This window comes from Acipenser ruthenus, chromosome 31, assembly GCF_902713425.1.
Source record: "Acipenser ruthenus chromosome 31, fAciRut3.2 maternal haplotype, whole genome shotgun sequence".
NCBI lineage: Eukaryota > Metazoa > Chordata > Actinopteri > Acipenseriformes > Acipenseridae > Acipenser > Acipenser ruthenus.
The window spans coordinates 13,516,407-13,529,354 of NC_081219.1; the positions used below are offsets into that span (position 1 = coordinate 13,516,407).

The 12,948-nt window shown below is 46.1% G+C and overlaps 3 protein-coding genes across 3 annotated transcripts; 2 read left to right on the forward strand and 1 right to left on the reverse strand.

Annotated features, from left to right (window-relative positions):
* The first annotated feature begins 1,536 nt into the window (after positions 1-1,536).
* On the forward strand, positions 1,537-3,219 carry LOC117962274 (bcl-2-related ovarian killer protein-like). Its single transcript, XM_034909063.2, has 3 exons — positions 1,537-1,808; positions 2,264-2,728; positions 3,082-3,219. The coding sequence occupies exons 2-3, from the start codon at positions 2,273-2,275 to the stop codon at positions 3,211-3,213; spliced, it is 588 nt and encodes a 195-aa protein (XP_034764954.1). The 5' UTR covers positions 1,537-1,808; positions 2,264-2,272; the 3' UTR covers positions 3,214-3,219.
* A 152-nt stretch (positions 3,220-3,371) lies between these two features.
* Positions 3,372-7,601, forward strand: LOC117396852 (protein FAM166A-like). Its single transcript, XM_033995100.3, has 8 exons — positions 3,372-3,420; positions 4,699-4,910; positions 5,260-5,465; positions 5,587-5,750; positions 5,959-6,091; positions 6,771-6,865; positions 6,971-7,079; positions 7,481-7,601. Exons 2-8 carry the CDS (start codon positions 4,858-4,860, stop codon positions 7,558-7,560), a joined length of 840 nt encoding a protein of 279 aa, XP_033850991.3. The 5' UTR covers positions 3,372-3,420; positions 4,699-4,857; the 3' UTR covers positions 7,561-7,601.
* LOC117396836 (tubulin beta-4B chain-like) lies at positions 7,595-10,935 on the reverse strand. Its single transcript, XM_059005671.1, has 4 exons — positions 10,766-10,935; positions 9,619-9,727; positions 8,945-9,055; positions 7,595-8,809 (listed from the first exon to the last, which is right to left on the reverse strand). The coding sequence occupies exons 1-4, from the start codon at positions 10,820-10,822 to the stop codon at positions 7,749-7,751; spliced, it is 1,338 nt and encodes a 445-aa protein (XP_058861654.1). The 5' UTR covers positions 10,823-10,935; the 3' UTR covers positions 7,595-7,748.
* Between the last annotated feature and the right edge of the window lie 2,013 nt (positions 10,936-12,948).

The following is a 12,948-nucleotide window of genomic DNA, read 5'->3' on the forward strand; positions in this document are numbered from 1 at the left end:
ATTGTGGATCCCAGTTTCTTATCGTGTTTACCGGCTAAGTTGTGCACAGTGTCCTCTCTATCTCTCCGTTATCTCGCCTGCGTTCTATCAAGATATTAAAAGATTCTTCGTGACTTGCATCTTTATCTGTGAACTTTAACAACGCTAACTAGTGCACTCTTAATAGGTTTCTAACGTATGTGTGGTTCACAAGAGTTCTGTTTACTTAAGTGTGGAGGCTGGCAGCACTTTTGCTGAGCTGCAGAGATCAGTCAGCTTGCTTGATAAGGAAGCACATCGTATCACACTGCATCTCTCCAGCACATGTGTCTGTGATAAGCCAGGGGATTACCTTCATGAGAACAAACCCTGGAAGAAACAGCAGTGAGACTTTCCGGCACGAGTTCAATGGGTCGTTTTCAATACCTTCCACCGAGGAGGAGATTCTGGGAAGCAAAGCAACCGCGCCCCGATTCTCACGCCTCCAGGACCGCGACCCTGAGGTTCAACCACCAGGGCGCGCTCTCTCCAAGGTTTCCTTACCAAAGCAGGACACGTTTGACCAGGACAATAGCGGAACGGGTTTTCACACTTTTTCATTTCTTTTCATTCTCTCCATCAGTATCCAGGGCCGTAGCCAGCTACGTTAAAATCACACTAATAATTATTTATTTAGGCCCTTTTTTTACAGCCAATCAAATCAACTCGTCAGCCTAAAAGCTTGAGCTGCAGCCCTCATTGGTTAAGATGTGCTGACGCAGCTAAACTCTCTCTGTCTTAAGCTAATCATGTGATTTTATAATTAACATCACACAAAACGTTATGCTGCAGTATCTGGATAATGACGTCACTGTTAAAATGATTTGTTTGATAGATTAGGATCAACAAATATTCCGGCATTGCTATCTTGTTTATTTTCTTTTATACTCAAAATTATATAATAGTATCTTATTCAGGGAAAAAAAAAAACTAAACTTTTGTATTTAAATAAACGACATATATTTTTTTCTTCAGTTAGAAAAACTGCCTGGGTCTTTAATCATGGCTGTCTAATTGTGCTCCGTGTCACACTGCAGTGCCACTGAGGAACTGCAGGACAGACACAAATAGAATTCAGTGCTGTCGTCCTGCAGGCTGCTCAGCATAACTGGACACAAGGAATCTGGAGCAGTGAGTCACCGGCTGAGCCGTGCTCTGCACAGACAGCGTGCCTGTCCTCCATACACCAGACTTGAGATCACTCCAGTTCACAGCAGGTTCAGCAGGGGCCCCCGGGTTGCTGTGCTGGGTGTGCAGTCCACACAACCTTTGCATCAACTCTGCAAACAGCCTGATTGCACGCACGGTTCACGATGTCATGAAACGTTTCTGTGCACTGATCAATGCGAGGGCGGTGGTATCTATTTCTGAACTCTCCCTCTAGCATAATTAATGTCAGCCATGAATCACAAGGTCTAAGTCATAAAGCAAATCCAATACATTCAGCTGAGTGGGGCATGTACCCTATATATCTATATGTTCAAAGTGTGGTTTGAGGAGACGTGACATCCACGTAATGCCGTGGACCGGGCTGGGGTGGCAGTGTGCACAGCCCGTACAGTATCTGTGCGCGTCAGTGAGGATCAAACCTCAGTGTCAGCTTCCACTCTGAACAGCTCAGCGCTGCTAAAATTAGCCCCCAAGCAGAGTAACCAGATCACCTGGCCTTGAACTTCACCAGCGAGCTGGACTCCTTTCTGCTGGATACTGTAGAGATTTGTTGTAACTTTTTGCCTTGATTATTAGCTGATCTGTCACTTGGCTCCTCTTGCTGTCAACTGGACTTTCCGGTGAGTTTTCAAAACAGACAAACACAGAATATTATGAGCAGGGATGTTACTTGTTAGGAGGTTATGTCAGCCCACCTGACAGTATCTCTCAGTAAAGCAGCATTACGGATCTCAATGGCACGTTAATGTGTATGATTGCTAAATGACTAAAACTCATCCAAGAGCTTTTAAAAAAAAAAACAGCGGCAATTGATCAACAGTCTTGGTAATGTCAGGCGACATTGATATAAAGAGAAAAAAAACGTTGTTGAAACATTCATGAAAATGTCTGCCGTTGTTTCAGCAGCTGTACATGTAAGACTGCTCTTCCATCCCCGGGCTTCTGGTAAGGTGTGCTCTTGTGGTTTATCATGGCGGCAGGACCCCCTCCATGGAATTACAGCCTTGTTATACACTGCATAGTATTATCAGCATTAACATACAGCTGGTCTTTGCTGCTTGTTTTTTTAAAACAGAGGATCAAGATGTCGGTGAGTGGCGAGGGACTGACCCACGCCGACCCTGTGGTGCGCGAGGCCTACCTGATGTCCCACGATTACATCAGCTACGTGACGGGCGTGGCTCCGGCCTCCAGACCCGCCCCCTCGAAGGCTGCGGCGGCGCTGCGCCACGCTGGGGACGAGCTGCTCCTCAAGTACCCCATCTTCTTCAAGCGCTGGCCCAGGCTGTTCCAGGAGCTGGACAGGGGGGACGCCTGCGACACGCTGCTCCGAGTCCTGGACGAGCACTTCACTGCGGACAGAGCAGCCGGCCGCCAGCTCACCTGGAGCGCCATCCTCTCCATCTACGTGCTGGCGGGACAGATGGCGCTGCACTGCCAGGAGAGCGGCATGGGGTCGGCGCTGCCCGAGCTGCAGAGGCGTGTCGGGGAGTACGTGGAGAGGGTGGTGTGCCCCCAGATCAGGGAGAAGGGGGGCTGGGTGAGTCTTTAAAGGGAGGAGATGGAGACTCCCCCATTGCATAGCAGTTTCATCTGTTCCCAGTTAGGCTAGGAGTTTAATAAGACACACCTGAGCCTTGATGCCTATCAGGGATGGAAATAACACTGAATTACTGTTCTTATCTGTACTCGTTTCGGCGACAGCACTTGGCCAAAGATAAGATCAATTAATCTCTGGCTGCTTCAGAGGCAATTAATGCTGTCACAAGGCTTGTTTTGTGTGTGCATGTGTGTGAATGCATGGGAAAGTGCATACGTTAATTTGCCATGCTTTGGTTCCATAAGGCTTTCTCTCTCTCTCTCTATCCCCCCCCCCCCCCCCCCCCCCCCTAGTCCGGGTTCCTAACCCGCTACAGTAAGAAGCAGGACCCTGAGCAGGTTGTGATCAGGGTTTGCTGCGCTTCCCTCCTGCTCTTCACCAGTGTGACCCTGAGCTACTACCTGTGGAAACGCAAAGTCTCCTAAACCACCCCGCCTTCCCACCAGCGCCCCCTGCTGCCCGGAGAGGAGGAGACAGGGCAGCACAGCCGCTGGCTGAACGAGCGTGATCCAACCCTGCCGAAACAGAGGACTGCATCTGACCCTGTGACCCAGAAACAGAGCCTCGTAGAGTCTCATAGTGAAAGCATAGCAAAGTGTAATAAAGCATAGTGAAAGCATGGCAAAGCACAGGTATGCATTGTAAAGCACGCAGAGGTATGATAAAGCATATTTAAAAAAAACATAGCAAACCAGGGTAGAGTATGTTAAATGCGTGGCATGACCATGAGAAAACTACAATGGAAAGTAAGAGCAGGAAGCCATCAACAGCGGGATGACTACCCGTAATTTACAGAGATAGACTGGCACACAACAGCAGCTGTTACTCACCAAACAAGCCACCAGATGGCGCCCCAGGGTTGCAGAAAGTCACAGTAGAGCTGGAAACATTTTCCGAGATAAACAGTGCGTTTACAGTTGTTAGAGTAATCTCCCTAAATAACAAGTCCGCTGTGCTGTGCCCGTTTCAAATGTATTATTAGTTGTACTTTGTTAATATGAATTCAAAGCACTTCTAACCGCTGCCTTTCAAAGACCGTTTTGACTGCTGTTGAAATAAACACACTCTAGTTAGGCTCTAGTTAGAAATGCACCAGCGAAAGCACGGAAAGGCTTCACGGTCACACTGCAACATTTGCGTTTGAATTGATGTTTGCCGAAAATGTTTTCCCTGTGCGGGGTTTTCTTTATGTCTGTATGTATTTTTTTTTAAAACTCAAGTTGAAATTGTAATGTAAATAAATCATTTAACAAATGAGCGCCGCCTGTCTGTGTGCGTGTATACTGGTGTGGGGAACAAGTAACCGCGTTTTGACTAAAAGTTACAAACCTTCAGATGCAGGTTATTATATGGCTGTACTTTCTCGTGACAACAACACGTGGGTTATGCCTGATGCGAGTTCGTGTCGTTGCACCCGCAGAAGCGTAGGGTGTTGTCGTTGTACATTTCATCCTGTCTCTGTTTTAATTTCAGATACACGTTCGTCTGCATAACCAATGTCACTGCATGCATCGTTTCATTCCAAATTCTCCCTACGCTGCAAAACTAGACTTTTTTTTCTATCACGTGCTCGCAGAAGCACCCCCGTTCCATTCTTTCTCAGAGCATTCTGGAACCACGGTGCTGTATCACGGTCACGCAGCGGCCCCTAGTGGCCGTAGCAGATTACAGGAATGTTTTAAGGTAAAGGCATTAATTCTGTATTAATTAGATGCGAACGCGAATAGAAAAAAAAAGAAAGTTGTTTGTATCTTAATGCATTTGCAAGGATGTACATTCAGAAATGACAATTCCGTCTTAATGTCTTTCCAACGTAAGAAATGTAATGACATCTATATTCAACATGATAAATTGTGTTTGTGAACTTTTATCAATATCGTTATTTTTTTTTTTGTTTGTTTTAAAACCAGCACCATACAGAGACATCTGATGAGAAACTCGGGTACCTTTAGAGACGGTCAGCGCAGCCACCTGCAGTTTCCATGGAGACCCGGTAGCTACAATGCGTCACAGTAGCAACCTGGGGGGCAGGTAGGCGCTTGAGCGGGACACGGCAGCATCCGGGCAGCATGGGGACTCGGAGGAACAGCCTGTTCCCGCCAGACCCGTACTACATACCAGGGTAAGGCTGTGAGAGCGCGGTTCTCAATATTTTGTTAGTATACCAGTCCCCACACTTTCCAGCTAGTTGTTTATAAGTCTAGCATGCTAAGACTTCAATGGGCTCTGTATAAAGAGCCTTGTTTACCACAGTAAACTCGAAAAGTTTCATAACGCATAGTGAAAGCATGATCGAGCACAGGTAAGCCCAGAGATGCGTGTTAAAGGGTGTTCAGAGTCATGGCAAGCCACTGTAAACTGTGTAACTGCATAGTTACAGCGTGTTCAAAGTGTGGGAAAACTGCAAAAAGAAAAATGCGGCGCAAATTGACCGTGAGAAAATCTAATAAGGATGCCTCCATCCCGCACAGGTATGGCGGTTACTGTCCCCAGTTACTGTTCCAGTTCGGCCATACCTATGGGACCACGACCTTTAACCTTCTGACCAACCCCGATGTCCGACACAGCGACAGATCTGTCCTGGTGCCTCTCAAGATAGCCGACTGCACGGGCCGTCTGAGCAACGTGACGCTACCGCCCTTAATGAAGCCGAAGTCGGGGGAGACGATACCCCCAGGTGAGCGACAGAGAGTCAGGGTAGTGGCAGCTCACTGAGCTACCAAATACACAGGCACTGGAGCAGAAAGCATCCCATTGGAAATCGAAGAATTCTGAGCTCTCTCTCCCTCTCTCTCCAGAGTCTGTGCCCCTCTCTCAGGATCCGAATGGCAGCCGCTTCTCCATTAAGACGCCCATGGCCCGGGAGAACTTCCAGAACCAGCGCCAGGAGCCGCTGAGCAGCTGGAACCGTCCCGACCCCAAGCGGGATCACCACAGACACGAGACATGGGAGGGGGCTGGAGTAAGGGGGGGGGGGGGGGGGGGGGGGGGGCTTATAACTTTTATATCAGTTCGACAAGTTTCCTTTCCAAAACACTTAAAAAAAACCAAATGTATGCGTTATGAAACAGATACATAGATAGGAAAGTTAACAAGGTGCAATTATGCGCACAGTGAACTAAAGTGTATTAACCTTCCCCCTCTCTCCTGCCCTTTTGCCCCCTGTGTAGACCTCGTTCTTCAGCAGGTCTGCACCCCTGCACCCAGCTCCCCACCCCCCCACGTGGAGCTCACCTGGTTCTGACGAATGGGACCCCCTGCCGTCGGCGCGGGACAAAGACACCCAAAGGAAAGTCATCTCAGGTGCGACAGCTGGCTGAGTCATGACGGCAAATTAAAACTGTCTTGCATTGCGGCCAATCTGCCGCGCGAGGGCAGCACTTAACCGCATACGACATTTTAATACAAGCCCGTTATAAAGCCGCCATTCCATCGGCACCCTGAAATCAGCTTGCACAGCAAAACTCAAAATCTCATCTCGTTCACCGTATCAGACTGGGGCTGCAGCCGGTTCCGTCTGCAGTCAACACTCCAGTCTGCAACCGGACATTAATCAAACGTCAGCAGTTTTCTATTGGCTATGTATCAAATTCATTCACAAACCTCCACCATTTTGCAGACAGTACAATACAGTCACAGGCTGCTTGTTTTTTTTTTTCCAGCCATATTTAAGACCCTGCCTCTTGCTTCCAGTGCGTTAGACTGGGTGTTAGTGTGACTCCCATCTTCAGTGAGAGCTGTAGATTAAAGACTTTCCTTCCAGCGTGATGCACACACAGCAATACGATTTGTTCACTGTTCCGATAGAATGGCAGTCTGCTTTCTAGGGCTCTCTAAAGATCTGAACAGCAGATTCAGTCCCCCGTGCCCTGGTCAGTTGTCTTTGTGACTCGCCCCCCCTAACCCTGCTCTCTCCTCAGCATTGCTCTAGCAGAGCTGTCACGCTAGCCTGCACAGTAAGGTCGTGTCGTTGCATTGGCAGGTTACACAGGGTTCATTCCCACAGTCCGCTGGAGCCTGGCAAAGAACTACTGCAGCGCAGTGCGAGAGGCCGGGAGCAACGAGGAGTGTAATCAGGTGAGGGGCAGTTCTTCCCTTCCACTCGCCTTACAAACACCATAGTTGCTCTTTTTGTGCACCTTGGTTGTTGGGTATACATGTGTATGACTGTTTTTTTTCCAGTACCTCCTACGAAACCCTGGCAGAGCACAGGAAGAAAAAACGAGGTCCCCAGTCAAAGAGCTTTACAGAAGGAGCGGCATGCTGCCTCGCTACACTGGCTTCATCCCAGGTAACGCTGCTGGTGTAGATTACTGAAACATACCAGGCCGGTGTGAGCACAGCACACGGTCACGTGCACTGCAGGTACTAATGCAGCACCCCCAGGTACACAAGGCTAGCTTGAAGTTAAAATTGTGTCAAGGAAGTTGCCTCATTCTAGGTCAATTGGCCAGGTGCTACATGACCATGTATGGGTGGGCAGCAGGGCAGGGGCAACAGCTAGCAAAGACTTCTACAAGGTAAAGCTACACGTGACACAAATACAAAAATTAAATGATAGGTTAAGTGGTGTTTGATCAACATTTTAAAAAGCACAAACCAGGAACATAGTTGTCTCTGGGGTGCTAACACTGCGACAGCCTGCCTGTCCATTACCAAAATGTATACATTCTCCACCCCCTCCCTCCCCAGGTGTAAGATACAAGCATGGTTTAACCTTTGGCCAGAGTTCAAGAGAGTCATACTGGGATCATCATAATCCTGACCAGTAAGCACCACTTGGGAAGAAAAGAGAGGCACACAATCTGCTATGAAATGCTCTTTATTCATGTTTCTCTGTACATCTTGGGAGACCAGAAAACATTTTGAAAATAAAGAGAGACAAGTTTCAGGTGGTATTACTCAAGTGAAAAGTTTTAATTTTTAGACGATTTACAAATCAAAAACAGAAAGCTTTTAATTAAGCTAATTCCTCTTCTCCCTCCTCCTCAAACTCGCCCTCCTCCTCTGCAGTAGCATCTTGATACTGCTGGTATTCGGACACCAGGTCGTTCATGTTGCTCTCAGCCTCAGTGAACTCCATCTCATCCATGCCCTCTCCGGTGTACCAATGCAGGAAAGCCTTGCGTCTGAACATGGCGGTGAACTGCTCAGAGATACGCTTGAACAGCTCCTGGATAGCAGTGCTGTTGCCGATGAAGGTGGCTGCCATCTTGAGACCTCTCGGGGGAATGTCACAGACAGCGGTCTTGACGTTGTTGGGGATCCATTCAACAAAGTAGCTGCTGTTCTTGTTCTGCACGTTCAGCATCTGCTCATCCACCTCCTTCATGGACATGCGGCCACGGAAGACGGCAGCCACAGTCAGGTAACGCCCATGGCGAGGGTCGCAGGCCGCCATCATGTTCTTGGCATCGAACATCTGCTGGGTGAGCTCAGGCACTGTGAGGGCACGGTACTGCTGGCTTCCTCTGCTGGTGAGAGGGGCGAACCCTGGCATGAAGAAATGGAGACGAGGGAAGGGGACCATGTTGACGGCCAGCTTGCGCAGATCAGCATTCAGCTGACCAGGGAAACGCAGGCAGGTGGTCACCCCACTCATGGTGGCAGAGACCAGATGGTTGAGGTCGCCATAAGTAGGGGTGGTGAGTTTGAGGGTGCGGAAACAGATATCGTACAGAGCCTCATTGTCAATGCAGTAGGTCTCATCTGTGTTCTCTACCAGCTGATGTACTGACAGTGTGGCGTTGTAGGGCTCGACTACAGTGTCTGACACTTTGGGAGAGGGCACAACGCTGAAAGTGTTCATGATACGGTCGGGGTACTCCTCCCGGATCTTGCTGATAAGCAGGGTGCCCATGCCAGAGCCAGTGCCTCCTCCCAGGGAGTGTGTGAGTTGAAACCCCTGCAGACAGTCGCAGCTCTCAGCCTCTTTCCTCACCACATCAAGGACCGAGTCCACCAGCTCAGCTCCCTCTGTGTAGTGACCCTTGGCCCAGTTGTTACCGGCACCGCTCTGGCCTGCGAGGCAAAAGAGGGAAAGGATCAGGACAGGCAATGTTAAGAAAAAGCATCCGTTACACAAACACTGGTACCAGGGTCCAATAGACTGGGCAGCACATCAAACCGAAAGGCTAAAAACAAATCAAAACTTACCAAAGACAAAGTTGTCTGGTCTGAAGATCTGCCCAAAAGGTCCAGATCGCACAGAGTCCATGGTGCCAGGCTCCAGGTCAACCAAGACTGCACGTGGCACATACTTGCCACCTGGGGGAAACAAAAAAAAAACACACACATTTAAAAGTGAACACAAATCGATATGTTAGAACTGATGCATGGTACACTTAACATTTAAAAAGTCAAAATAATTCAAACTGAGCCATTGCAATGCCGTACCAAGGGCAGCAGGGGGTGCAAAGGAACACTAGTCACAAAGAACTGCATCAGGATGTAGGTCACAATAGATGGAGGGAATACTACATAAGACATGAGGGTTGATTGATCTGTAGGCATCCAATTCTAGTCCAGCTGTTTTTCATGGTTCCTCAAAAGAATACACCACAGATACAGTTCAAACAAAGCTCATTTACAATACACATTATACACACACTTCACCTTGATCTTCAAACGATTTTAATGATGTATTTTAAAAGGAGCGTGGTTTTGGGTACCACCCAAAACTGTACTGTAGTATTAGCCATAGTCAAGGATTAAACCACTTCTGAGGGGCAGGGATCTCCAACAAAAGACCGGGCTTCTTTACAAAAATGCAATTTCCTTTAATACAGAAACAATGCAGATACATTTGGAAATTCTGGTGCAATTCTTACCTGAAGCTTCGTTGTAATAGACGTTGATTCTCTCCAGCTGGAGGTCACTGTCTCCGTGGTAGGTACCGGTGGGGTCAATGCCATGTTCATCGCTGATTACCTCCCAGAACTGCAATTTAAATAAATAAATAAAATTCACACACACTATATATATATATATATATATATATATATATATATATATATATATATATATATATATATATATACACACATACACACACACACACACTGAACACTATTGTCATAATGCGGTCCCGCATTTTAAAAGCAACTCGCCAGACTAAACCGTGCAACATTTACTTATCCAGTATTTATTATTATTATTAAATCAGTTCACAATTTTACCACACACACATACATAACTGCAAAATCGTAGATGCAACTGGTACCGCTATTAAACAAAGCAGCTTTCAGAATCCTTGCGATAAAATGATATCACAGAGGTTCCTATTGAAATACCAATTAAGCCGTCCATTTTGAGATACACTAACACATGCTAAAAGGCAGATAATTCGTTAAAACAGAGAAGGAAAAAAAAAGAAACACACCCCGCGGCGGTTAAATTGGCGCTGTTATGAATGTGCCGCCCTTTTTATTTTGGTACAATAAAGGCGGCAAATATACCGCGAGACACCCCGCGTGCCGGGGAGAAGCACAGCGGCTCAAAAAAACAACTTCAAACAAACAAACAAACAAACAAACAAACAAACACCAGCCAGTCATTCTTACATCCCATCCCAAAACAAATACACAAACACAACGATAAATAAATAAATAAATAAATAAATAATAAAATAAAGTGACCCCGGCATTGTTCCCCGGGTCCGTCCCCAATGGCCGAAACCATTCGCTTTGTTACAGTTGGGGGAGGCGACTCTGCTATCGCAGCCGAGTGGTTTTATAACGTAAATAAAACACACACAATGCTTATATTACTTCCCAATACTATAAACCTAGTGTTTTATAATATTACACCGGTATCATGCACATTGTATAAATAAGCGCTTTATTTATGGAGTTCCCCAGCTACGCCCTTATTTTCCAGACATGTTGGGTACCCTTATGTCGCCTAGAGGATGATGAACGCAACGACTTCCCTTTTTTAGTTTCTTATTTTTATTCAACACTTTCTTTAAATACTCACCTTGGCACCGATCTGGTTACCGCACTGTCCAGCCTGCAGATGCACAATCTCCCTCATTTTCAGTTACGTGGAGTCAACCTCAACAATAAATTACTGGGGAAATTATGGCTCACGTCCTGCCGCTTTCTGTGTCCGAAGGGAACCAGACCGCCGCTGCAATTTATATGTAGAAGCCGCAAGATCTGCCTGTTCGCTTCGGTAACGGGTCGCCTGACTTTCTGCCGATCTGATTCGCCTACCCACCCGTCAAACAAAACTCTAAATCCCACCAATAGCCCGTTATCGACCTCTTATTGGTGAATTTAGCTGCCGCGTACCTGCCATTCTAGTAAATACTCTGATTGGCCAATTTGAAGGCATTTGTTTGCGTTCTGATTGGAGGTCGTTACACCGCTGGAAGGTTGCTATTGGTAAACTTTATCGATGACATTTTCGTGCACGAGAGGGGAGGGGGAGGAGGTTTTCTAGTCGATTTGGTTTCCGTTAGTTACCGCCTCCTCTTCTGATTCCTATAAGTATTTACGCTGCATTCATACCGTAAAACCAACGAGGAGATGGTAGTGTTACGCTGTTAGTTTTTTTTGTAAAATGGTATCCAAGCAGCGTGGAGTTGCTAAGATGTGTTATTTTTCTTTGTTACACAATCAAGTTGGGGCATGTCTGACTGCGAAGTAAAGCAGCGGACATCACATGTAAACAGAAACCAATGTGTACAGTTGCTCAGTGACCTGGGGAATTTGAAAACACAACCATACAGCTAGCTAAACTTCAGCCAGACTGGTCACCCCCAGCTACAGAATGTGTTAGGATCGACATTTTAAAATTCCGGGCACAAATATTAACAGCAAGCGACAAGGCACTTAACATAAGTGGTATTATTATTATTATTATTATTCAAAATGAGGTCCGGATTTACTAAGAGTTTGCTTCAGTGTAAAATTAGCACCACTGTTTTGTTTTTTTCTTCAATAAATGTTCATTTATGGCCACAGAACTAAGGATTAGATCATGCTCCAATGAAATGCACTTTGCAATGCGATGCAATTGTAGCAAATACTAGTGTGCATATCTTGCATTTGTTTACCTGGATATCACTGTAAATATACACCAGTACTTTTTGCTGAATGGTTCGCAGCAACTCACAATCTGTCAAATAATGAAGTATGCTCTCTGTGTCTCTGAAAAATACCGCACAGAAGATGCACATTGCAAGTTGTTTGTTTCATATCACAATGTCGCATATTTGTATGGCCAGGCTGATGTTCCATTCCCAAGTCTTCCCAGTATCATCAGTAGTAGCAATGGTCACTGTGTGGTATTAATGCAGCACAAGGCTGAATGTAGTCTGAGGCGCTGTGTAGATCATACTATAGTGTTTAGTTTGTACCCTTTCATTTACAGGCCTCCTTCTGTATATATTTGACGTACAGCTCAAAAATACTGAAAACAGTGAATTAGTGAGGGTCCTTACACAGCAGTAAAGCACAGCACTTGACTATGCACTGTTGACCTGGGCTCACCTTGACCTAACCGGATTTCTGCAGATGCTGGCCGTCTTTTCTTTTCTAAAAGGAAAACGTTTAACATCCTGAAGCTAAGAGCAACTCAAACTGCACGTAGAATACTAATAATAATAATTAAACGTTTTAAAATAAGCCTCCTTTAATTATTTTATCTAAATTGTATTTGGTTTTAAAGTAGCCAACGCCATTATTATCAAATTCTTGTTTTGTGAATGAGGCGCTATGGACAGTTAGAGTAATTAGTGATATAACTGGAGCAAAATCATTGTAGTCTGACGCGCCCTCTGCCCTGGCTATTGTGGTTGCCATGGGTTTCAGGATGTGTTACCTGTCCCCATTGTGAAGCTGTGAAAGCCCTTTCTAGTCAGAGGAAATGGATTGCTTATACCCATTCTCCCTGTGTATAACTGAGAGATTTGCGGCTCATCATGACTCCAAACTGCTGCTGGGTGGTTATTGTTTGCTGTGTACTGTTACTGTGTAGGGTTAGTTAGACCTCCATTGTCCCCCAGGCAGCCAGATAAAGACATCATAAGTTTTTGACAGCAGACTATAACCCCCCATCACTGAAATGTCATGAAACTGGTTATTTCCTGTAACCGACAAACAGCAGATTATAGCTTGTGTTATTGAGAGTTTAGATAGAAAATAGACTAAAAT

Excerpts from the sequence above, each read along its gene's own strand:
- LOC117962274 (XM_034909063.2), top strand. The coding sequence starts at position 2,273 with ATGTCGGTGAGTGGCGAGGGACTGACCCACGCCGACCCTGTGGTGCGC. Across the intron at positions 2,729-3,081 it reads TCAGGGAGAAGGGGGGCTGG|TCCGGGTTCCTAACCCGCTA; the intron begins GTGAGTCTTTAA and ends CCCCCCCCCTAG.
- LOC117396852 (XM_033995100.3), top strand. The coding sequence starts at position 4,858 with ATGGGGACTCGGAGGAACAGCCTGTTCCCGCCAGACCCGTACTACATA. Across the intron at positions 6,092-6,770 it reads CCAAAGGAAAGTCATCTCAG|GTTACACAGGGTTCATTCCC; the intron begins GTGCGACAGCTG and ends TTGCATTGGCAG. Across the intron at positions 7,080-7,480 it reads CTACACTGGCTTCATCCCAG|GTGTAAGATACAAGCATGGT; the intron begins GTAACGCTGCTG and ends CTCCCTCCCCAG.
- LOC117396836 (XM_059005671.1), bottom strand. The coding sequence starts at position 10,822 with ATGAGGGAGATTGTGCATCTGCAGGCTGGACAGTGCGGTAACCAGATC. Across the intron at positions 9,728-10,765 it reads GTAACCAGATCGGTGCCAAG|TTCTGGGAGGTAATCAGCGA; the intron begins GTGAGTATTTAA and ends TTTAAATTGCAG. Across the intron at positions 9,056-9,618 it reads CTATTACAACGAAGCTTCAG|GTGGCAAGTATGTGCCACGT; the intron begins GTAAGAATTGCA and ends TGTTTCCCCCAG.